At 37.7% G+C, this 24,206-nt stretch overlaps 1 protein-coding gene across 1 annotated transcript; it reads right to left on the bottom strand.

The window, feature by feature from the left end:
* Positions 1–4,308: 4,308 nt before the first annotated feature.
* On the bottom strand, positions 4,309–5,166 carry LOC148066400 (insulin-like). Its single transcript, XM_087807317.1, has 2 exons — positions 4,983–5,166; positions 4,309–4,469 (listed from the first exon to the last, which is right to left on the bottom strand). The coding sequence occupies exons 1-2, from the start codon at positions 5,164–5,166 to the stop codon at positions 4,309–4,311; spliced, it is 345 nt and encodes a 114-aa protein (XP_087663443.1).
* Between the last annotated feature and the right edge of the window lie 19,040 nt (positions 5,167–24,206).

Below are 24,206 nucleotides of genomic sequence, written 5' to 3'. Positions count from 1 at the left end.
ACTTTTAAATGAGGAACATTGTAGCTGCTTGTATAAATGTGATCTAAGGTTAAGGTTAGGACACCCAAACATCTGTCACATCTTATTCTTTGAGATGTCACAGCTTCATACATCTGCGACAGTTCCTTTTCTTTCTACACCTACACTCACTTTGAAGATCATCGTGCACATTTGACTCGTGACCCTAAATCTTTGTGAGCAAATGCAGGCGACATGAAAGCAACTAGCAAACAGCTCTGAAAAAAAATACTTTCTGTTTATTTCAGGAAATATTTAGAAATTAAAAATGGAACAAATTGCAGGTTTATTGTTCTTGCGTGTCCTCTGAGGCTTGAGAGTGGCAGGTGCGATCACCATTTCGTAGTCCAACCTAAAGACCATCATCTTCTTATGTTTGTCTGGGACTAACTCTGCATACCTTAGCTGCCCCCAGGGCAGTGTTTTTGGGACCATTGTATTTAGTATGTTTAAAAAATCATCTTCCAGAAGTGTGATTAAGTGTAACTACACCTTTTTTGTGTCTCTATGCTGCTGAAATGTTTTTGCACTCAATGATTCTCTCACACATTGAATACTGTGTAACTTCGTGGTCACTTGCTGCTTAGACAATCATGATCATTGAATCACAAAAAAGCCATACAAATCCTTGACAAAAAATCCTTAAGTTTCACCACTGCATTTTTTGAGATAAATATACATTTCTTAATTTGAATTACTTTTGGAAATTAAAAAAAATCCTGCTTAATGTTCTGGGTCTTGCATTTTAAGGCCCTCCTCCCCTGACCGACTTCATCAAATCCCGGTTTGTCAGTGGAATTGTCACTAGGGCTGTAGCTCATGGAGACCAGGAGATGCCACAGAGGTGCACATTTTCAGTCAATGGAACTACTTATTGGAATGATTAACTGCTCAACATAAGACATTCACTATCATATATGTCCTCGAAATTACATCTGAAAAACTGGATCAATGAAAACCAGCCTCGCGACTACGGACATAAATTAGCATTGTTGCTATAATTTGTCATATTTACATCCTCAGTTGTTGAAAATAAATGCATAAATAAGCAACTACTTTACACGTTAAGTCAATTTAGCTACTTTTCTTCTACAGTACAGGAGGGATATTTCACACGTTATCCAATCAGAGCTCAGATTTGACTAGCAGAAAGGGAAACTGAATCAAGCAACTCTCAAGGAACTGATGGACTTGGATGGGGTTTCGAAACCTTTCTTTCCTCAGAGAATTATGTGTCTCCGATCCACCATTTTGACTCTTCACTAACTTTAGACCCTCCATTTTTGACGTGACGACAGAAAGTTAGTTAGTCGTACTTGCTGTAAAACTTAACACAACTTTGACGTGATTTGATGTTTCGCTACTTTTCGGACAGCATTATTCACTGAATTTAGTGATAAAGGGATGGATGGTCCCAACCCCTCGCAACCACCGATCACTCCAAAGTAGGCGAATGAAAAAAGAGGAGGCTGTGAGAGCCCGGACGAGTGAGTGAGCCGAGCCGATCATTTGACTGAGTGACAGCGAAACAGCTGACTGATAGCCTGAGTGACGGATGATGAGCCGGGCCTTCACCGGTTTTCGAGCATACTAATTGTGACATTGCAGCGACGGGGAGGAGAAGGTGACGTGACAACGGCGGGGATGAAAGAAATGGAGTGGCAAATGGAAACAGAGATGGGATAGCAGCAGGTGTGCAGAGCGAGCTGCATGAAGCTGCGCTGGAGTGCAGGTTTTTCTCCAGATAAGACTCAGGAAATTGCAATATGGAGGCTCGGTGGTTCAAATGGAATACTAAGACACTCCGTTTCTGCATTAGCATTCAGGGGAGTACAGTGGGCCATTGAAAACCTCTAATGCATTTGCTTTTGGATAATTATGGCTGCACTGAACTTTGCAATAATCATTGAAAGTGTGTAACTGCACCGATTATTCATCTCTTCTCTTTCAAAATTGAGCCACTGGATCATATTAAATCATCCCACCAGGAACAATTCAGCGTTATATCTATCCATTTTTAATATGGTCTGTCAGATTTGACGTCTTGCATGTGAGGTTATATTTGTCTGCCTTTTTTAATGAGTATTTTTTAAATCGCGGCAGGTGTGCGGAGCCGCCAGCAGGGGGGAGTGCAGGTCTCTAACAAAAGTCGTCGTTGAACCACACACACGCTTTCACAGAGACAATAAAATATAATCATGTTTCATATAAAAGCTCTCTGCGATCTGACGTGTGACGTCCTGTAAAGCCAGCAGGTGTTTGGGTTTAAAACGCATTAGTGAGCGTGAATTGCTGCTGAGTTTACTTTTTTTGTGTTATTTCATTATATGCTTTACATTACCAAAATGAATATTTGAATACAACTTTATGTTATTGTGTCAGAATAAATCCTACATTATAAGATGTCCTTGTGTCCGTTCTTTTAAGTGTGATAAAAATGTTTTTTAAAGGATTCAAAAAGTGTCACAGGTGTATTGAGTGTGTTTTCCCATGTCTACTACTACTCTACAGTAGCCATTTCACTGGAAAGAAATAGAATAATCACCTCAAATATGAATATAAAATAAATAATGTTCTTAAATCAAATGTTGTGTGTGTGTGTTTTAAAATAATTGCTTATATTAACTTTATATATAAGTCAACTTACATCACCAAGTTGTTGACCTTATAGCCCCCTTTTTGATAACACTTTTATGATTTATATTGCCGATATAAATGTCCAAAGGAAGTTTTTTCTGCAGGGTGTCTGAACTCTCCCTTTTTTGAAAGAAAACTCTCCCTTTTTAAATAAATAAAGAGCGTCATTCAGGGGAGAATTGAATAAGAACTGCTGCTTCTACACACGAGAGATAAGCTAGTTGTTGTGTCAGCTTTTTAAAACATGTACAACTGGGAAGAGACTTCAGACAGACCAAGGACATGTTATAGAGGCAGTCTCTCACTTGGAATGTGAATGTCCCAGTGTTCTTATATAGTAGAGGGTTCTGGGATGAGGAAAGTGGAAAGTGTTTTCCGACAGCCTCTGATTAAGGCAACCAAGCGTGAGCAGACAAATACAAACTCAGAAAAGATGGGAGTTTTCACCCCAGATACAGAGACAATAATTGACATTGTCGTTAATTTAAGAAAAAAAATAGTTTTATCACAATCAATTCAGAAATATGAGAGTGTCTTCTGTCTGACTTGTCTCTGTATTGTGTTTGAAATTTAAATTAAATTGAACACAGAGAAAATTAGATGAGAATCTAGGGTAAGTATTTTTCCAGTCCAGCTTCAGAGCAGAGCTGAGTTCAAGGGTGTGGAAGTTGTAGTGCATGAATGACAGGCGAAGCCTTCAAAATGACTTTCTTTGAGAGGGTTTTCTGGTTTCTCCCATGAGCAAAGCCGTCCTTCCAATTTGACACCAATTTGTACTCTGCAAGTAAATCCAAGATGTCCTGGGCTTAGTGACACATGCCGTGGTGAAATTGACTCAACCTTTCTTCCTCTCTGAGAGTTTATTGGCAAACTGTGGACATGGAAGTGGAGCAAACTTTTTTACTTCTTTATTATTTGGCTTAATAATCCCATACTGAAGCATCTTGCCAAACCGTATCATGTGTCATCCTGGTAGTCTTCTACCGACAGGACCGCCTTAAGAAATACCACCTTACTGTGGTGAAGGGTTTTGTGTTCCATTGATCTCAAGAGCTATTTTGTCAGGGGTTTATATCCCTGGTAGGGTCATTCATGGTCCCTGAATGATTCACTCCCCATGGAGCCACCACAACCAGGCCTGGCTCCATGGGGAGTGCCCGGTGGCGGGGTCTACACCCTTTGGGAAAAAAAGTAATGTAAGACCTCATTTCCATTGACTTACATCCTGTCAGAATACCAAAGGGGTAATAGGCGATGGGTGGCAGCCTGAGGTAGGGACCTTGGCTGGAGAAGCTAGCTTTGTTTAAGTAGATCAATGTATTACCTTTCAGGTATCTATTGAAATACAGTCTTCTTACACTGTAGAATGATACCAAGATGTCATAAACCAAGGACATATTCAAGAGAGAAAACCATCTGCAGTATAACATTTCAGTTCCATTGTACATCACACCTTGTTTCTGATGATGGTCAAAAGGAAAGGCAACAAACTCCCTTAGTGTCTTATAATAATAACTTTAATTTGTGTGAAACAACAGAACAAAAGTCATGATAGTTTCACAGAGAGCGATTAAGGACGTTTGACGTCTGCGCTGCAAGCAGAGACGATGGAGAAGCGAAGTTGTCTGAGAGGCGCTCTTCAGAAGCAGCTGGTTAGTTGCAGTAGTTATCCAGATCGAAGATGGTGCAGCGCCGCTTACAGCACTGGTCCACGATTTGTCGCTTCACCATCACCTCCATCTTGTCCTTGAAGCCCAACTCGCCGATCTCGTTTTCAGCGGCGCCTTCGCCTGATTTTGGAGATTGAAAGAGTTAGAAAGTTCAATGACAATTTCTATTTCTGTTAAAATTTAACTTTCATTTACAGGCAGACAATTTTGTCTTCGTAAACTTCATTTATATACACATTTTAAACCATATTTTAGGTTATTAACTCCTGTTGTGTTATCAGTTTTATCTTGATCTTTAAAGTATACACTTTATTGAATATTATTTTGATTGTTTAAGCGCTTTGTGACCCTGGTCTGGAAAAGCGCTATACAAATAAAAATTACTTACTTACTTACCTATATTATTTTCATTCTATTCTAGGAGTAAATTGAGTTTTGTAGTGGTAAAAAGTAAACTAAATATGTAATAGATTACAAAATAAGTGCCAACATAGGATTCCTTGGAAGAAAACCGCTACAAAATGCCCAAAACAAAGATACATTTCAGGAAAATGACATAAAAAATATTAGTGAATATACTAAAGAAAACGTTTTTTTGGACTAGATAATGGATTTAAGTAGGTAAAAAAAATACTCTTTAGATTAGGCGAGTCTTACCTAAAGCTTTTTCAGCATCTCTCCTGGGGTTATAGTAAAACCCTCTGTCCCCGCAGACCAGATTCAAGGCTTCCACCAAGTGAGACCCACACAAGTGCTGGGCCGGATTGGCCTCAGAACCAGGGCACGAGATGACCAGAAGAAGGACCAGAAGGGAAGCGGAATGGACCCACAGTGCAACCATGATGAAGGAGAGCTGAACACAACAGAACAAAGTTACAATATAAAGTCAAGACAAGCATGGGGAGAAAAAAGTCTCACCTGCGGAGTTGAAGGGCGAGATGGATGGATGGGTGGAGGTGTCCCTGCAGGTCGAGTGTGGAGTTGGGCTCAGAGACCCACCTCAATTAATACCCAAATTTTGGACCCGCCCGTCCATGAGTCAGCGGATCTCATCGCGGTTGATTGACCGAATGGTCGGAAACAATCGTCAACAACACTTAGTTGAGCAAACGGTGGTAATGAGCCGTCGTGATCTGATCACCTCTTGGGTAAATAGTTGTCACCCTCTAACCACGTGGCCTTCCAGCAAAAGACTGTAAGGTACGAGTATCATACACACTTAAATGAACTCCTTAACACCCAATCTGATCAAAGGTGGTAATATTCTTCTCTGCATAGAAGATTAAATCAACCTTTATTCGTCCAGTAGGGAAACTTGTAAAAATGTAATAATTTAGCCATCCTGTAGAGGAATTCCAACTTAATCTTTTAATTTTACCAAGGTATTGATTTATGGAGCGATTCATTTACAATGGTTCAACCAGATCCAATTAAGTTCCTCCTAAACTGAGGAAGCACAACACTATGCCGTAAAAGATTAGAACAAACTAACTATGTAGTGAAGAACATATCCTTATACCAGGGATCTCCATAGGGAAGCTCCCAATGCTCTATCCAGTACCGTGCTGAAGGATTACAATCAAATGATTGTGATTCTTCACCTGGCGTGACTGGTCTAGTTGCCATTCAATCCAAACTCCTGCAACTAATCAATGGGTATCAACTATCCATCCATCATCCACTGCTGATCCGAGGTCAGGTCTTGGGGGCTGACCTTGAGCGATGAGACTTCCCTCTCTCCATAAAGCTGCTCTCGCTGTTCTGGAGGAAATTTTTCCCCAGTTAAACGAGAGCAGAAGTCTCTCCAGTTTGTCCTTGGTCTGCCCTTGGGCCTTTTATCCGCAATGGATGGAGTACCTAACAAGCAGGTCTTCTAGGAGGTGTCCCACAAGAACCACCCAAGCAAATTTAAAGTGCCCTTTTTGATGAGAAGGAGCAACGTTTCTACTTTGAGGGCCTCTTTGCTGACTGAGATCTTTAGCCCGTGTCATGCAAACAATAGGCCAGATGAAATTATGCTCATAAAATACTCGGTATGTTGTGAAAAACAGTTCCATGGAACAATTTTGTCTTCATACCAGGATCCCCAAAGTGTAGCTCCTAAAGCTTTACACAGCCATCTTGAAAGTCACTTTGTGCTAGCAAGAAATAAAGGAAACATTCCAAAAGCAACATCGACTCCAGAGCATTAACCGATGCATCACATCGAATTGAACAGTATTAAATGAATGCAACGTAATTTCAATGTCATATTTCATGCCATTAGGAAGTTGTCAAAAGAAGTTCCTCTGTGTCCTTGCTAATCAAATAACGCTGTGGTGGATATACATCCGTCCTTCTACCTGTGTGTAGCACCTCTACAGGGAGTTTACATTCCAATAAGCAAATACCCGCAGCGCAAACAAAAGGTAGCAGCTGGAAAAATAGACTGATCAGTCCATGAATAATGGAGCAGGATGGATTTGAATGTATGACTTGTTGCAAAATGATTTGATGCTATCGCACATTCACCGAATCGGTCGGCAGTAAAGGAACATTTGATCGCACACAGGTGGAGTAATTATAAGACCACATGATGAAACCGCAAACAGCCTGTGGCCATGCCTTTCTGACGCTCGACTCTGAGGTCGCATATTCAGAGGAAAAAATGTATATCGGCCTGAAAATTGCATTTGGATTAATTATCGTGCAGAAAGTCTGTGGTTTTATAATAAGCATTCAATTATTCAACAGCCTTACAAGAAAGTTCCTGGATCAGCCGCTCATGATCGATCTCAGAGTGGTTTTATGATGAAGTTTTTTGGTTCAGAAGGTGAGTTTTTGACATTTCGTTCAGCTCGATGTTTGTGTGTTAAAATGCACTGGCTTCAGGTCTCAAACTCAAACTTGCTCGTGAGATTTTATTCTGTGGCCATTGATGTCTTCATGAGTGTAAGGGAATCCGTCTTTGTACAATGTTGACTATTTAAGAAATGAAGATCATCACATCCAACATAAGCGTAGAAAAAAGGGATTCATTATTATAGTGAAACCACACAAAATAGATTAAATTTGGACTAAAAACCTAAAGAAAAAATACTGACAACAAGATATAACCTCTGGCCGCTCGCCCAATTGGGTTCAAGACCCCTTCCCTAAAGGGTTAAAACAACATTTACTGCATTAAATAAATCAAAAGTAAATATTGTTGAATCCATTTAATTTAATATTTCTTATATTTTCATTTAGTTTATGTGATTTCATTAATATAACAAACTGCATATTTTTTATTCAAATAAAGATGTTTCTGATTCTGATAATAATTAAACTGTTATAATATTATCTTTTCATCTTTTTTCAAATGATTTAAAATAAATGAGCTGAAATACAATCATTTTCAATTCAAAGTACAAGAGTAATACAGTTATATTTTTTTCACATTGCCTTGTAATCATTTATACGAATCAATCACAAAATAAATAAATAATAATGCTTTCAGCAGTACAAATGTAATAATGAAATGTCTTTAAATAAAAGAAAATAATTAAATAACAGAATGCAATAAACAAGAGATTAACTCCAAACTGATTGGAAGCTCATTGGTTTTGGTTTTATGTCGATTTATTGAGGTAAATACGGGCTGATCCGCATTGTTGTAACATTGTTTTTTCTTGATAATCTTAATTAGACACTGAATATCAAAAGCTTTTCCCGATGTTTACATGTTCGTTTTTACACGCATGTTGGTCTTATCATTGATCCGTGCTCTAATCTCTCAGTAGACTCTAATAACTGAATACATAAAGCCGCAGACCCGGAGCTACGACGCCTCCACAAAAACACGTGCGGATTGGATTTGAGCAGATGCGCATGTTTGTCCAATACAGCTAATTTATTAAAAGGACGCGGCTGCGTTTTTTACATTTCAATTAATATCACCAGAAATTGTTGACGGCGAGTCTCAGCCATTATTTTAAAACATGATTTAGTTCATTTTTTTTTACCTTTAACACTATTAAGATAAAGTTCATACATTTTTTTTATTTTACTACCTTTTAAAAACTTTAAACCAAATCTCATTAAAAACCTTTATTTTCGAGGTAAAATGATGAGTTTCTCCTGTAAAAATCCAACTTAAAGGATGTAACTGTATGTGTCACGCCTGGCCTCACTAGAAGATACGATATGACGGAAAAGATTTTCAACACAACAAACATATGCAGGTATAAACTGTTTAGTAACACGAGTTGTTGTTCTTGATTAAACTAATTATCGGATGTAAGTCACTCACGTAATTGACCAGGTTTAATTCCCAACAGTGCCCTACTTAGCCTCCAACTGTTCTTTATTCTTTGTATTTTTATTATTCAAGTTCAATTCAAATATAAAAAATAAGTATGTGTAGGGAAAAAATACCAATTGATTTTCTACCTCTAATACATCATGAGGGGAATGGATTATTTCCCAGTTACTTTGGGCAAGAGGCAAGGGACACCCTAAAAGGTCGCAAAAAATCTTTGAATGTTTTTGGACCGTGGGTGGAAACCGGAGTGCCATGAATCTTAATGAATAAGGTAAGGTAAGGTAAAACTTTATTGATCCCTCAGGAGGTCTCCTTCGGGAAATTGCTTTTTTCCAATAGCCACAGAAAATACAGCAATTTTTCATAAAAAATAAATCAAAAATAAAATAAGAACAAGAACATAAAGAGAAAGAACAAGATGATACAATCTAAGTCTAAAGATAAAGATAAAGAACATAGATCATAGAAAAATAACAAAGACAAAGAATACAAAGACTAACATAGAAATAATAATTATTAAGAATAATTGAACGTCCACTCTAATAATAATGGTCAATTTAAAGAAAAAGAAATCATCAAAAAAACGTACATAACAAAATAACTGTCACTCACAGATGGTAATGCTAGACTATATCAATAATGGAACCTCAATAGAGCAGCATGCGACACAAGGGCAACACATTGACTTTGCCTGACTTAGTGTTGCACTCAGTGTCGAGGAGTTCTGCGAGAATAACCGAGTCTCTGAATGTTCTATTAACCGCTCAGGAGAATTCCAAAAACTTTCCCCTCAGACTTATGTAACTCGGCACAGAAAGCAATTTGGGACAGTGTTGCCAGATTTGTTTTAAGGAACTGGAGGCGTCAGCAGCATTTAGAGGACGGGACAGCTGATTGCGACGCCACCTGCGCAGAGTGTCGGGAGGACCACTTACCCACGTCAGGTTCCATTTGTCGCTTGGACGAACCCGGCAGGTTATGAACGCGGTCGGCCTGAAATGGAGGGTGAAGTGAGAATAGGAGCTTGTTGACTGGCAGTGCAGAACGCGACAAGTGGGTGAGCACACATCGTTTGATAAAAAGACACACACCTCCCAGGCTGCCGGACCACCACCGCAAATATTTGAGAGTCAGGAACCCGAAGCCAGAGCTGCTGACGGCAAACTGTCATCGTCCAGCTTCATCCGTCAGGGTCAAGCAACAGTCCGAAAACTACTTTGTGTCGAAGTTTTTCAAACACAATCTCCATCTCATTCACTTCTACACACATAAAACACACATCTCAGTTCTCATGACAAACTGAAACACAAATATCTGCACAAAGTTGTTCAAGTATACTACTACAACAAAAATACACACCCTTGTTCGTAGAACAACACACACTATTCTTTTCAATTACACTACCTGCACATATGAAATCACATTGAGTAAAAGACACATCAAACCATTAACACAAACCAACACACAATTATATTTATGGGCACACACACACAGCTCATTTGAACCATACTGTAAGGGTAAAATGAGACAATTGTAATGATGCACACAAATGCACAGAGACAGACACGAAAACACACACACACACAATGTGATTCCACATACATAGAGAATAATTTGAACGATAAGGACAAATCCAGACACGTAATTGTAAGTGTGCATACAAACACAGACACAAACACACACACACACAATGTGATGCAGACACAAATACACAATGAGATGCACACACAAATACACAATCATTTAATTGACAAAAACAGACACACAATTCTAATTATGCATGCACACACAGATACACAATAAATTGAACCACAAGGGCAAAACAGACACAATTCTAATAATGCATATGAACACACACATATACACAATGTGACGCACATACAGATACACAATAATTTGAACTATAAGGACAACACCAGACTCACAATTCTAATTATGCATATAAACACACACAGAGACTCAAACACACACAGATACACAGTAATTTTAACAGTAAGGACAAAAACAGACACAATTCTAAATATTCATGTGCAAACACACAGATGCAAACACACAAATACACACAATGTGATGCGTATATAGATGCACAATAATTTGAACTATAAGGACAACACCAGGCACACAATTCTAATTATGTATATAAACACACAGACGCAAACACACGCATATACACAATGTGATGCACACACAGATACACAATAATTTGAACTATAAGGACAAAAACAGACACAATTCTAAATATGCATGTGCAAACACACAGATGCAAACACACAAATACACACAATGTGATGCACACACAGATAGACAATAATTTGAACTTTAATGACAAAAACAGACACAATTCTAAATATGCATGCGCAAACACACAGATGCAAACACACAAATACACACAATGTGATGCATACACAGATACACAATAATTTGAACTATAAGGACAACACCAGGCACACAATTCTAATTATGTATATAAACACACACAAAGACACACACAATCAATGTGAAGCACACACACATGCATACTCATTTGAAGCATAAGGACAAAACCAAGCTCAATTATCCACACAAGCACACACACCAACACACACACACAAAGTGATGTACACACACACACCCACACACACACAGACAGACACACATCCAATAACTCCTCTTCTCAATGATTGCCACTCAGACAGACTAAAACACAATATAAGTACTTTAGACAAGCACTTAACCACTTTTGTACATGCTACACACACATTTACACAACATTTCCCACGGCCACATCTAGTACTACACAACACGATACACACCATACGACAAACTGATGCAGACATCTTTATTCATTAGCATTAGCTCTGGTAGAAGAACAACTATTTTGAATCATGTGCGACAAAGTTGTGTTCATACAGTAGTTGTGGCTTCACACACTGTTGTTGAACAAAACCCTGCGTCCGAATCCGTCCGGTGATAGAAAGTGTTGTGTCAAAGATGTGAGCGATGAGCGCACGGGCACAAACTGTTCCCTCCGTCCTTTAGCTGTAATTATAGCGCCATCATAAGTCCCCGCAGACTCGCTAGAATGACTGGCTGGGACATCAAGTTCGAGCAACACAATCACGGAAAATTGCACGCAAGCTACATTAGCCGATGCACTTCTCTCGGTGTCACAGCGAGAACCAGATGATGGACACTGATGGAGGCGGAGGAGGAGAACACCCACAAATAAACAAGTTCTAATAGTGACTAATTCCTCTATTTAGACGCCTTTCTGGTCTTTTTGACCTGGAGGAAAAAACTGCAACACAACTTTGCTTTCATTTGCTGCTCAAACAAAGTAGTTTCATTTCTGAGCGGCCATTTTGAACAAAGTTAAAACACATCCTGAATGAAGGAGTGTATTTTTTATCAGTTTAAAAAATCTGGCTTTTGATTCTTTATCAACCTTTCCGGCAATTACAAGTTCCAGTCAGGCTTCCTTCCCCATCACAGCTAGTAATCACCATTGACCTTTTAATGTCAGCAGACTCCAGACTCTTATCCATCCTTGTTCTCCGCGATCTAACTGCAGCCTTTGACACCGTCTTCCACTCCTACCTCCTCCACAGACTGGCATTCATTGGCATTTCTGTCTCCCAACTTGACTGCTTTAAATCTTATCTCTCCGGCTGTTAAAAACATTTCCTTTAGATCTCTTTTCCATTTTGACCAGTGTTCCTCAAGGTTCTGTCTTGGGTCCTATTCTTTTTCTGTCATCTTTTTCACCTCCTCCCCCTCGATCACATTTTTAAAGAATTTAACTCAAACTTTCTAAATCTTAACAATAGCAAAACAGAAGGTATTATCATACAGTATAACAGTCCCACCATCACCATCAACAACCTGCCCCCCCACCTCTGGAACCCATTGACTTTTTTTCCAAAAAAAACAACAACTTAAAAACACATTTTTAAACTGGTTAGGTCATTGTGCCATATATTTTTGCATTTTTTTTCGTAGTGTTGTTTTCCGTTGAGTTTGTGAATGTACCTTTATTGCTATTTTGTTGATTTTGTCGACTGTAAAATTGCACTTATTTTGTTTTGCTACTATTGTTTTGGTATAATGCTTTTATTTTTGTAGCAGGACATTTATTTTTGTAGTGGTGCTTTTGCTTTTGTGGTAGTACTTTTGTTTTGGCCTCACAGTTTGTTTTTGTTATCTTATTTTTCCTTTTTTCTAGTGGTCCTTTTTTTAATAGTGTCGCTTTTGTAATAAATGCTTTTGTTTTTTTTAATCGGCAAGTTAGTTTAATGGTACTTTTGTTTTCTGATAGTGCTTTCATTTTTTTAATGGTACTTTATTTCTGGTACTTTTATTTTCGTAGATGTATGAATGGTCCTTTTTTTTTTAATGGTACTTTTCTTTTTGTAGCTGTCCTTTTCTAATAGTGTAGCTTTTGTTTTTGTAATAATGCTTTGTTTTTGTTAATCTGTGCATAAGTTTCATTTCTTTCTACCTTTCTTTACTGTATACTGTTTATGTTATGCTGCTTTTTTTTGTTGTTTTCCACTATAGTTTAGAGTCTCTGGTAACGGTCATTACTCAATAGATGTAACTAGTAAAGTAACGAAGGAAAGCTAACATTTTGAGCCAGCATTTAGGGATGTTTGATGAAGAGATGTTGGATTAAAAAAATAAAAAAGAGGTTCATAGCTGTAGCAAAGGAGGACATCAAAGGTGTGACAAGAGAGGGTGATCAAGGTCGAGGTGCAGAACTTAAAGAAGAAGATGATCTGAAAGTGACCGATTCCATCAAACAAAACATCGCTGACAGTCGTTCGTTCCATCCCTCGCATGGAAATAATGAGGCGTCAAGTCCTCTTTGTGCGCGACAGTGGAAGCGAGACACACATTGTCATCAGAGAAACTGTCACAGACTAATAAACTTCACTGAATCAGAGCCGTGAACTTTCCACAAACACCGGGAGGATTTAGATTACACTTGGATTGAGCGAAAAGGTTGGCCCCCGGATAATGAGTCGACAACAGTGTGATGTAATAAATAGGAAATATAATGTGTCGACTTATTTTGTGAAAACTAAATCACTCTGGAATTGCCTGACAGCAGTTCGGCGCCGGATCTGGAATGAAGCTGTCGCGGCGGCGCTCGCCTCGATGATGGACTGATAATTGAAGTACGATTATCTGTCTCTCATGACTGAGTCCTCCAGGTGTCTCCTGCTGAGACACAATAGATGATCTTCGCACCTCATTAGACACAAAGCGGACGCTGAGCACTCGCTAATATTTAAGAAATAGATCGCGCCATGAGGTGACACCCAGACTGCATCCATCGCCAACATATGAATCTCCTTTAAAGTTAGTTCTGTTATAAAATTGAGTAGTTTATATGCCACGCCTGTAGGGGGTGCTGCAACTGAATATGTCAAAATACAAATGAATCAAAAACTTTTTTGTGTGTTTTTTACATATTCAGAATACAAGAAAATTAACTTTTTTTGTGTCAGTTATTGCAAATTACTTTTAAAAACACATGTATTTACACTTTTGAATTAGTGCAGGAATCATAAAAAACTTGCACAAACTACAAGTAATTAATATCTAAAAAAAAACAATAAAATAAAGTAAAAGTGACAAGGTCAATCAATGATTTAACAACTGGTAATTTACACAACTAAATCTGCTTGTGAAATAATAATAATAATAATTGTAATAATGTTTTTAACAAAAGCATGATTGATTAATACATATATTTAGATATATTCTAGTTTCAGTCAAAACATTTGTTGTATTATAAAAAAACAATGTGTTTGTTTTGTAAACAAAAGTTTCAATTTTGATTAAGATTTTTGGTAGAAAATAAAAACAAAAAACACATCTTTTTCACCTATAGATATTACATCTCTGCCTACACTGTAGCCTTTAGCACGGCTGTTGAAAATAAGCCATTACATATAATCACCAACACATTAGACCCTAATTGAGTACACAACAAAAAACAGTAAAGCGGCAAATGTAAAAAAAAAACAATCAAATAAATCCACTGAAACCTTCTCTCTAAACCTCCTAGATAATGGCGGTTTCAGCCTCACTGGGTGTTTCTGGAGAGTAAACATCGCTGCAGGACTTCTGTGTGACAAACAAACAAGGTGAATCCGGGGTCATTACAACTGCAGCCTGCTGCTGTTTGTCTGTTTGCTTCACTCTCACTGAGATCTGTCTCTGCTTCCTCGTCTTTCTCCTGAACTTTGACAGCTATCGCTGCTTGGCAGATGCAGAGATTGGCGTTACCATGGCGATGCTTGTAGAGCTGACAGCTAAGGCAGTGATGGTGGTGATGTAAATAAAAACAGACAGTGATTCAGATGCAGATGGCGACGGTAAGAGTCGATTAGTTTTAAAACAGAAGCAGAGAGCGACCATGTCTGCACTCTCTCCTTTTTATTTTTGTAATGACTTATAGTGGTGCTTTTGTTTTTGTAAATTTTATTTCATTTTGTAATGTCACATTTTTATAGTTGTGCTTTTGTTTTTGTAATGCTGCTTTTATTTTGTAATGGTGCCTTTATTTTTGTAATTTCACATTTTTATAGTGGTGCTTTTTTTTGTAAAGAGTATTTTATTTTTGTATTGGTGCCTTTATTTTTGTAATGTAGCATTTTCGTAGCGGTTCTTTTGTTTTTGTAATGCTGCATTTATTTTGTAATGGTGCCTTTATTTTTGTAATGTTGCATTTGTGTAGTGGAGCTTTTGTAATGCTGCTTTTATTTTCTAATGTGCCTTTATTTTTGTAATGTAGCATTTGTGTAGTGGTGCTTTTGTAATGTTGCTTTTATTTTGTAATGGTGCCTTTATTTTTGTAATGTTGCTTTTTTTTTTAGTGGTGCTTTGGTTTTTGAAGGGTTGCTCTCATTTTCTAGCAGTGATTCTGCTTTTGTAATCGTACTTTCCTTTTCTAGTGGTCCTTTTTTGCAGTGGTGCTTTCGTTTTTCTGTAACAGTGCTTTTTTGTAAAAAGTGGTTTCGTCTTTTGTTTTTTTTAATGATACTTTTGTTTTGTAGTGGTGGTTTTAATTGTGTAGTGTTGCCTTTGTTTTTATAAATATGCATTTATTTTAGTTTTTTGTTGTTTGCCTCTGCTACTGCGAAATGTCATATGTTGTCAGTCAAGAACTGGATGAAAAACTATTAAGATCTCTGATAGTTTTGCATCTTATTTAATATATCATAAAAAAATGCTTAAAAACTGATGAAGCTTCATGAAGCAGTGTCATTATTCTGACAGTCCACTAGATGGCGGTCTCTGCACTATTTTACTTTGTTTTGAACAAGTGTTATAATGAAACATCACATCATTTCTAAACTGCTGGCGCCACCTACTGACCTCTAAACAACATGACACTGCTTCATGAAGCTTCATCAGTTGTTGATTATAGAGCGACAGTGTCATCTAGTGGCCACAAAAAAGATAGCTATTGTTTTATGAAGCTTTATCAAGAAGCATGTGGAATATATTAAATATAAAAAGAACAGATTACTTTGTTTGGACAATTTATCTGTTGTTATATTCGTTTTATTTTTCCATAACTATTTTACTAAGTTCCATGTCATTCTTGTTGACCTATAATAATCTTTTTCTATGTTATGTCATCACCACGACTAACAGGAAACATATTTTGAGGCGAATGTTTACACAGATTAATTTCCTTTCAGATGAAGACAGACTTTAATCTGCTTAATTCAGAAAAATAATTAACAAAATAATGAAGCGGAAATGTACCCGACATGTATAATCAACCGTGAATTGAATCTTTATTAGTATTCTGAGTATTCTATTTATAAACTCATTTAACCCTGTTTGCAGTACAATACTTGTTTTTTCAAAATGAATGAGCTCCTGGATTCACATAATCTGTGTCGGATTAAGTAAAAGTGACATATAATGACACGTTCGGTGTTTAATGTTATGGTGATCTGTCGTAGTCCGACACCTTCACTTCCTGTCAGATTTACCAAAGAAAATCTCAAACGTGGTTTCGCATCATTATTTGAACTCCGTTTTAAGATTCAGGTTTAAGCCGCATTGTGGAGCACATCTGGGCTAAGCTGCCGACAATTACACGTTCTGAAGCGAGTCATTTTTAAAAGAACACGCTCCACTTTGTTCCCCCCCTCCCTCCATCAAACCTGTCCTCCTTCATCTCTTGTTTATCCAGCTGTCCTACCTGACCTGCTGGGACTTCTTTCCTTTTGGATTGGCCCACAACCAGATGGTGCTCAAAGGCTTAAAGGGTCCCGGCATTGTTTTTTGATTTGTGCTTATCTCTGCGAGCGCTCTCGCGTGCCGCTAACATGCCGGCCTGTTTATGTGAAACACCGCTGACCTCCGGGACCCTGTCTTCCAATTTACCGCACATGACAAGAGATGCGCTTGTTACTTTAAAAAAACCCTTGAAACACTTTCAAGTTTGGTGAGCGGACATGAAACGAGCACATGTTACTGCAGAGTCTCCTGGGAATACGGCTGCGAAGTTTCAACCGTTTTTTTCCATCTACTCTACTTTAAACAAGTTTATTTATTATATCCCTCTAGCTGAGTTATTGAAGAGGGTTGGAGACGGCAGTTGCATTCATTGTAATCATCGAGAGTCCTTTTTGAAGTACTCGGAAGCAAACAAGATCCTTCTTTTTATAAAAGAAAATACAGGTTTGTGGAATTTTATACAGTTGTGTCGTGGCTGGTGAAGATAAAGCTAGTTTTGGGGGAAACAAGGTAAAGGTACAGAGTCCAGGAAGGACAGCTACTCTTCATCCAAATACAGGAAGAGTGTCGTACAAACCTGGCAAGATCAGAAAGACACATCAAGAAGAAGCAGGCAGACGAATCTAATCTTATAAAAACAATGCGACAATCTCAAACAAAGAGCAAACAAAAGGACCGCCAGAGAGCAAAGCAAAGAAAGACAATCGGGCCAAGGTGGGGCAGGGTTATGAACTCCAGGAGGCAACACAGGTGAAACAAATCCATGAATCAATTTATGGCAGGAGAAACAGGAAAATGATCCTTCACAATAAAACAGAAAGTTTACATGACAACAAAAAACCCAGTCAGTCTGTAATTAATAGCTCAATTTCCAACAGTGTTGCTTTAAATTAAATTAAATTAATTAAACAAATATGTAAAAGATTAATGAAACACAAAAAATACTAATAAAAAGTGAACTATTCACCCAAACAAAAATTAGAAAAAAAAGCCTAAGCCAGCAGTCACATGAACAACTTGACAAAATATATTTGTAAATATTTATTTTAGGATTTACCACTTTTTTTTTCTTTCTAAATAAGTTAATGTCTTACACACTAAAAATTAAAAGCACTAGACAATAAGCAAAATCAAAAAAATGTCCATAATCACATTCTAAGCACATCGTTCAGCACACACTTTTTGCAAAACTATACACACAGGGATTTGAAAAACACTAGCTACACTGAACAAACATAAAACATCTATCGTGATGTAACTTAATTTTCTAATTTCTAATGAAACATCACATTTTTAAACTGATGGCGCCACCTACTGGCCTGTAAACAACATGACACTGTTTCACGAAGCTTAATCAGACCATCACTAGTGATAGTGAAGTATATTTCAACTTGAATATGTGCTTTAAAAATATCATTATATCAAAAAAATCTTCACATCTGTTACCTTTTCCTGTGAAGTTAGTCTTTTTCTCTACATATGATTGAGGGTCAGGAACGACAAGAACTCCACCAGCAAGAGAGGGAGATAAAAATGATTTTGGCCAACAATGGTATTGTACTGAAACATGCCATTTTCAATTACATCCATCAGGTCTCCACATCACTACTGGCACGCATCCTGAAAGAGAACAATACAAATGAAGACACATTTATCGATATCCTTTCAAACGTAATCCATTGCATTATTACATATCAGTATGTATTAACTTTATCAGTGGGATCTTGCATACTTCTTCATACACTTACTGTACTGGCAAACCTATACTTAAGCTACACTGAACTACCTAATTTGACCCGTTTTTCAAAGAGTTACCCATCATCCCAAGCCATAGAGGGGGACAGTGAACAAATGCAGAAAGCAGTTACACAGATTCACCGTTCACAGCGATTAATTTCAAGATGTCTGGCTAATGACAGCAAAGACAATGTCTATTTTTTATTTTTCAATTTTTCATGTGCTCCTGTTAATGTAAATTGAATCTATACCAATAGTGTAAACAACTGTATATTTCTGTTTCTGTTATTTTTTACTTTTCTTACAATATCATGAATCCCCATGTCAACAATCCGGGCACACTGAGAAATAAATGACTTTCTTCAGACTGCTACGTTGGTTAAGTGTCGTAGTATTCTGTTTGTCTATAGTAGCATACTCTAATCAATGGGAAGGAGAAGTACTAAAGTAAGTTTATAAAAAAGCGTGTTTCATATGGAAACAAAGTATGTTTTTTTCAAGAGTGTATATCATCCACAAGGCTGTAGTAGTTTGGAAGCAATTAAAACAAATATACTTAAAAACTAAATGTAATATCTTTAGTTTTTTTCTTGTACATGCATCTAATAAGTTACAAGTTAATGTTAATTTTTGACAATTGTTAATTTTTTTTAATTTTTTTTTTTACATGATTGTGATAGTAATTGCATGCTGTTGTTTTTATTAAATACATTTTTCTGGTATTTTTTGCAACAACAGTGACAGTAGAAAGTGAATATCGACCCGAAATTTGATATTGTTTTTCTCCTTTTTTTTAAATCTTAAAGACAAGACAATGAAATGAAAATCGAGCTCATGGTAACTAAACAGAAAATCTTATTTTTATTCACAACCAGATCAGCACCAGACAAATTTTGTGTCTCATGATGAATAAACTGACCTTTTCACCTCGCTTGACTGATTGTCCACGGATGGAGACATATCTTCTCCCTGGTTTTGCCGTTCCTGACTTTTTTTTTTCAAAAAGTGGAAGGATATTTTCCAATCGACTTTCCCACCTTTTCATCTCGGTCCATCCTCATGAAATCATTGAGCTTCTCGGTGGCCCCTTCAATCCCCTCCGCTACTGTTTCTATTAAGGTCTAAAGGTCAGCGGAATGGCCGACCGGCGTTGGCGCGATTTAACACAAAGGCAATTAGATGCCAATACTCGCCATTCCTGTCACAAACGCTCGCCTTTCATTGCCATCATTCTCCAGCTTATTGGATCTCCTGGCTTCCCCCTATCTCTGTCTCACGGACCCGTTTCCTGTTAGCTTCCAAGCACTCGGATGCTATAATAGATGTAGCATTTTCTACAAGAAACATAAAAGTCAATCTATATCTTCATCTTTACTGGAAACTTTTGAACAGGATTACATTTGTATCTGGCTAGGATTTTTTTGCAGATAGAAAACACTGTGGTGGAGGCAAGAGAACCTAATACAATATTCTGGAAAATATTAACTGTAAGCAATGCATTCGAGTGGATTTTTTTGCGTGCAATTCGTAACAAAATATTATTACATTTATTCGTAGAATGTGGAGGAGAATCTTGGAAAATTAGCATTAGCTGCTAGCGTTAGTCTTCTAAAACCTCAGAGAGAGAAATGCCATCGTTCAGACCTTTAGTGAAACATTAATATCAAACATATGGTTGCCTGCTGGTATTTGAGGAGAAGACATTTAATATAAATAATATAAAGAAAGGTCTTTTAAATGATTGAGGCCAGCATTATTATTAGAATCATACCTACATTAACTTGAATTAGCTGACAAAAAAAAAGGTCATAATGACATGAAACATGATATTTTTCCTGAACTAGTTTAAAGTGCAACTAATGTAACAACCCAACTCTTCTGGCTCACTCAGATGTTTAATGGTTCATCATGACAATGTTTTGAAGTCATTACTTTAAGTTCTCCCCCGTCTGAAATCCCGGCTAAAGAGAGGTAACGAGAGTGGAGTCCATTATGACGTATAAATGGCTTCTCTCCTCCTTCAGCCAGTGGTAATTGGGGTTATTTTGCTGCTTCTGGCACTGGGTGCTTTGACCATGTGCAAGGAATCATGAAATCTGGAGACTGACAAAATGTTTTTGGCCAATAAACTAAGGCCTTGCGTCAGAAAGCTGAGAGGTCATGGATGTTCCAGCAGGATAAATGGTTGGAGACAAAGTCCTTGAGAATTCTGGAGTGGCCACTAATGTGTTCGTAAATCCTATAGAGCACCCATGAAAAGATCTGAAAATAGCTGTTGCAAGATGGCACCCTTCAAATCTGAGGGACCTGGAGCAATTTGCACAAGAAGAGTGATCTGCAATTCCAGTAGAGAGGTGTAGGAATCTTATTGATGGTTATAGGAAGCGATTGGTTTCAGTGCGACTAAGTATTAAATTGAGGGTGCCAATGAATTTGTCCGACCCATTTTTTGAGTTTTGTGTAATGTACAATTTGGCTCCTTTCTTCTGCTTTTGTGTTGTCCCAATGTACTTAAAGGAAATAAACATAACAAACACTTGTAATTGCAACACTTTTCTGGGAGAAATGGTGCATGTTTTAGAAAAGTTCCAGGGGTGCCAATACTTTCATCCATAACTGTATATCATGGCATATCGGAAACCATGTACTGTATTTTCCGGACTACAAGTCACAGTTTTTTTCATAGTTTGGACACTTACTCCATACTCTGGACTTATGTGTGAAATTAATAACATATTATTACCGTTATATCATTTCACATGTTATTTTCACACTAAACCGCAAGAGGGCGCTCTAGGCCTGTGTTGATAATTTCAACGTAGAAGTAGAAGCGCCGCATCTTCTACCTCCGGAGTTAGCGGAGTTGTTTAAAAGTGAAACAGAGGATGAAGATTTCATTGGATTTGAGTTATTTGGAGTTACACGGATGGTTTGGTAAACTTCTTAGCATGTTATTTATGCTATAGTTATCTGAATAACTCTTAATATGTCATGTTAACGTAAGCATACCGTACAATTATTCAGCCTGTTGTTGCCTCTATTCTATTTTTATTTTAAATTGCCTTTCAAGATGACATGTCTGTTCTTGTTGTTGGATTTTATCAAATCAATTTCCCCCAAAAATGCGATTTATACTCCAGTGCGGCTTATAGTCCGGAAAAAATGGTAATGCCATTAGGTGATAGTTTATCGCTAAGTTTAAGTTATGCCTTTATTTAGCACAGATTTTAGCGTCCCTTCGATTTATCCGGCAGTCCTGACTGCAAGTTTATTTCAAGGTCATTGTATAATTTAAATCCGTAGATTTCAGTCATTTTCACTCTAAGAACTGTGTTGCAACATTGTTGCTATCTTTGGAGTTGTTCGAACGCTGCCGGAAACGTGCATTGATTACAGCTTCAGACCAGGAGGACGAACCTCCTCAGGGTTGTTTTGCCGCCTCATAAAAGTCTAAGCAGCCGGAAATTCCGATGTTTTTCCAGTAATTCATGCAACCCTCAGACACGAGCGGAGGGAAACCGGGAGCCCTCGTATTCCTGCGCACACTTGTTCGAGCGGTTCTGAATCTCCGAAGGTTCACGTTGAACGGAGTCAATTAGAGTTCATGAATAGTTAAGAAGCTAGTTATGTGACTTAAACTCGTCACTTGTGACTTCGTCTTTAGTGAGACGATGCATGGATTAGAGAAAAAAATTTGGTTGCGATCTAGATCCAGGCAGTCGAGGAAACACACGATGACACCGTTTACAGTGTTGTGAACTCCCAAGGACGTGTCCTGTGAACAACCATCCTTCTAATTCACTTCAAATTCATTTTGTGCAGAAATCCCTGAGGGCGCTTTCATCAGAAGGACTCATCCTTTGATTCAATTTGACTTGACTTGGAAGGACCCGTCCTTGAACTGCTTCATTGATATTGCAAGTTTTTTCTCTTTCTTCATCTACCGCCTTGGTCATACAGGGCTCCTGTGCAAAAAGATGTTTTAATCTTGTGATAACCTCACAGTGAGACGGTCAAGTTTGAATTCTGCTTCGGAAAACTGTGCGGGGTTCTAGTCTTTCTTGGTATTTATTCTGGACACTCTGATAGCCGAAAAAATTATGTCTCAAAAATAACTGTTGCAATTGAAGTCTTTGAAAATGGCTTTATAGTAACACTACACCTTAATTGTAATTGTGTAATTTGGAGAGGCCATCTGGAGGTCATGTGGTAGTGGACTATGACACTCGCTTGAAAAAAGGTATTTCCTAGACGTGTGACGAAACCAATGGAAGGACCAGCCCATCCTGTAAACAACATATATTTTCTTTACCCAGGATCAAGACCCTGGATACTCGGAGGCGGGACCTGGTTTATTACTGCAGTTGCACTTCATCATCGATCCCTTTCCGTGTTGTTGTCTAATTCTTTGTGGCAAATTGGTCTCAGTCTTATCCTGTATTGGCCCCACATTGTGGTTTTTAAAGGTCCCCTAATGTGTTGATTTAAGTGTCTCTTAAATTGATCTTGGACTTCTATTATATCCATCGGTATTTATCTGTCTGTACAAAACTCTCTTAAATAAAATATTTACATATACATATAGAACATTTACATAAGCCCCATCCACTGAAAACGCTTTACTGGAGATTCAATCTTCCTTACCATAACCACACCCACTTTGTTGTTATGGGTCAAGCATCAAGGTTTGTCACCGCTCATGATTAATCCCGGAAGTCTCCACCTTCAAGGGACTTGATGTATAAACAAAGCAGACGTTCTTTGCTGCAGGAAGAGGAGTGAGTCTCTATGTCATAATGGGCTTCGCTCTCGTAACCTCTTGTTCGTGGAGATTTTGGACGGGGGAGAACTTTATAACTAGGTAATAACCTTAAAAACATGGTCATGATGAGGGACTTACTGCATCTTGGAGAGGAAAACTTCAACATTTGAAACTTGTGAGTGAGTCAGGAGTGTTGGTTTTTTTTAAATAAGAAAACATTACTAAAGCGAAGTGGTCCCGAACTACTGGTACCTGTCCCCTGTTTGTTTATGGGCCAAACATAAAGAAAACAATATATTTGTCTTATATCTGTTTGATTTATTATTACTAATTCATTTTAGCCTCTTACTCTTGCACAAGTCAAAACTTTTGTTGTTGTCTGTCATCTTGTTGAATCGGCTATCTTATTTTTGCTGCTTTTATCTAAAAAGTCAGTTTTGTGAAAAATAAGGCCGACATTAGACCTTGAGAAGCAAAGATATTATGAATTGGATTTCACCTTGAACATATCTGCTGTATTTCTCCTACTTTAAAAAAAGTTATTGGATGCAAACAAAAAAGAACAACTACAAACTTAATGTGAAAAGAGTAAACCAGGGAAGTACAAAGTTCTTTCTTTTGTTGTGATTAACATCTTCATCTATATATTTAGTTTGACAACAGAATAAGATCATGTTCATGTATGTTTGAGTTAAGGAAGGTTGACAAAAGCACTTTCACTTCTGGTGTTTGAAAGTGTTCAAGCCATGTCTAGTTTTGGTTCACTTCCCATTGGACCCCCCTCTGAGCCTCAGGCACTTAGAATAATCATAATATTAAAAAAACAACTCTATATTCCAGTTTGGTAACTCATGTG

The sequence above is a fragment of the Callionymus lyra genome, chromosome 14 (genome assembly GCF_982586985.1).
Source record: "Callionymus lyra chromosome 14, fCalLyr1.hap1.1, whole genome shotgun sequence".
NCBI classification, from domain to species: Eukaryota; Metazoa; Chordata; class Actinopteri; order Syngnathiformes; family Callionymidae; genus Callionymus; species Callionymus lyra.
This window is presented reverse-complemented; position numbering and strand designations above follow the sequence as displayed.

Excerpts from the sequence above, each read along its gene's own strand:
- LOC148066400 (XM_087807317.1), bottom strand. The coding sequence starts at position 5,166 with ATGGTTGCACTGTGGGTCCATTCCGCTTCCCTTCTGGTCCTTCTTCTG. Across the intron at positions 4,470-4,982 it reads AGATGCTGAAAAAGCTTTAG|AACTCTTTCAATCTCCAAAA; the intron begins GTAAGACTCGCC and ends ATTGAACTTTCT.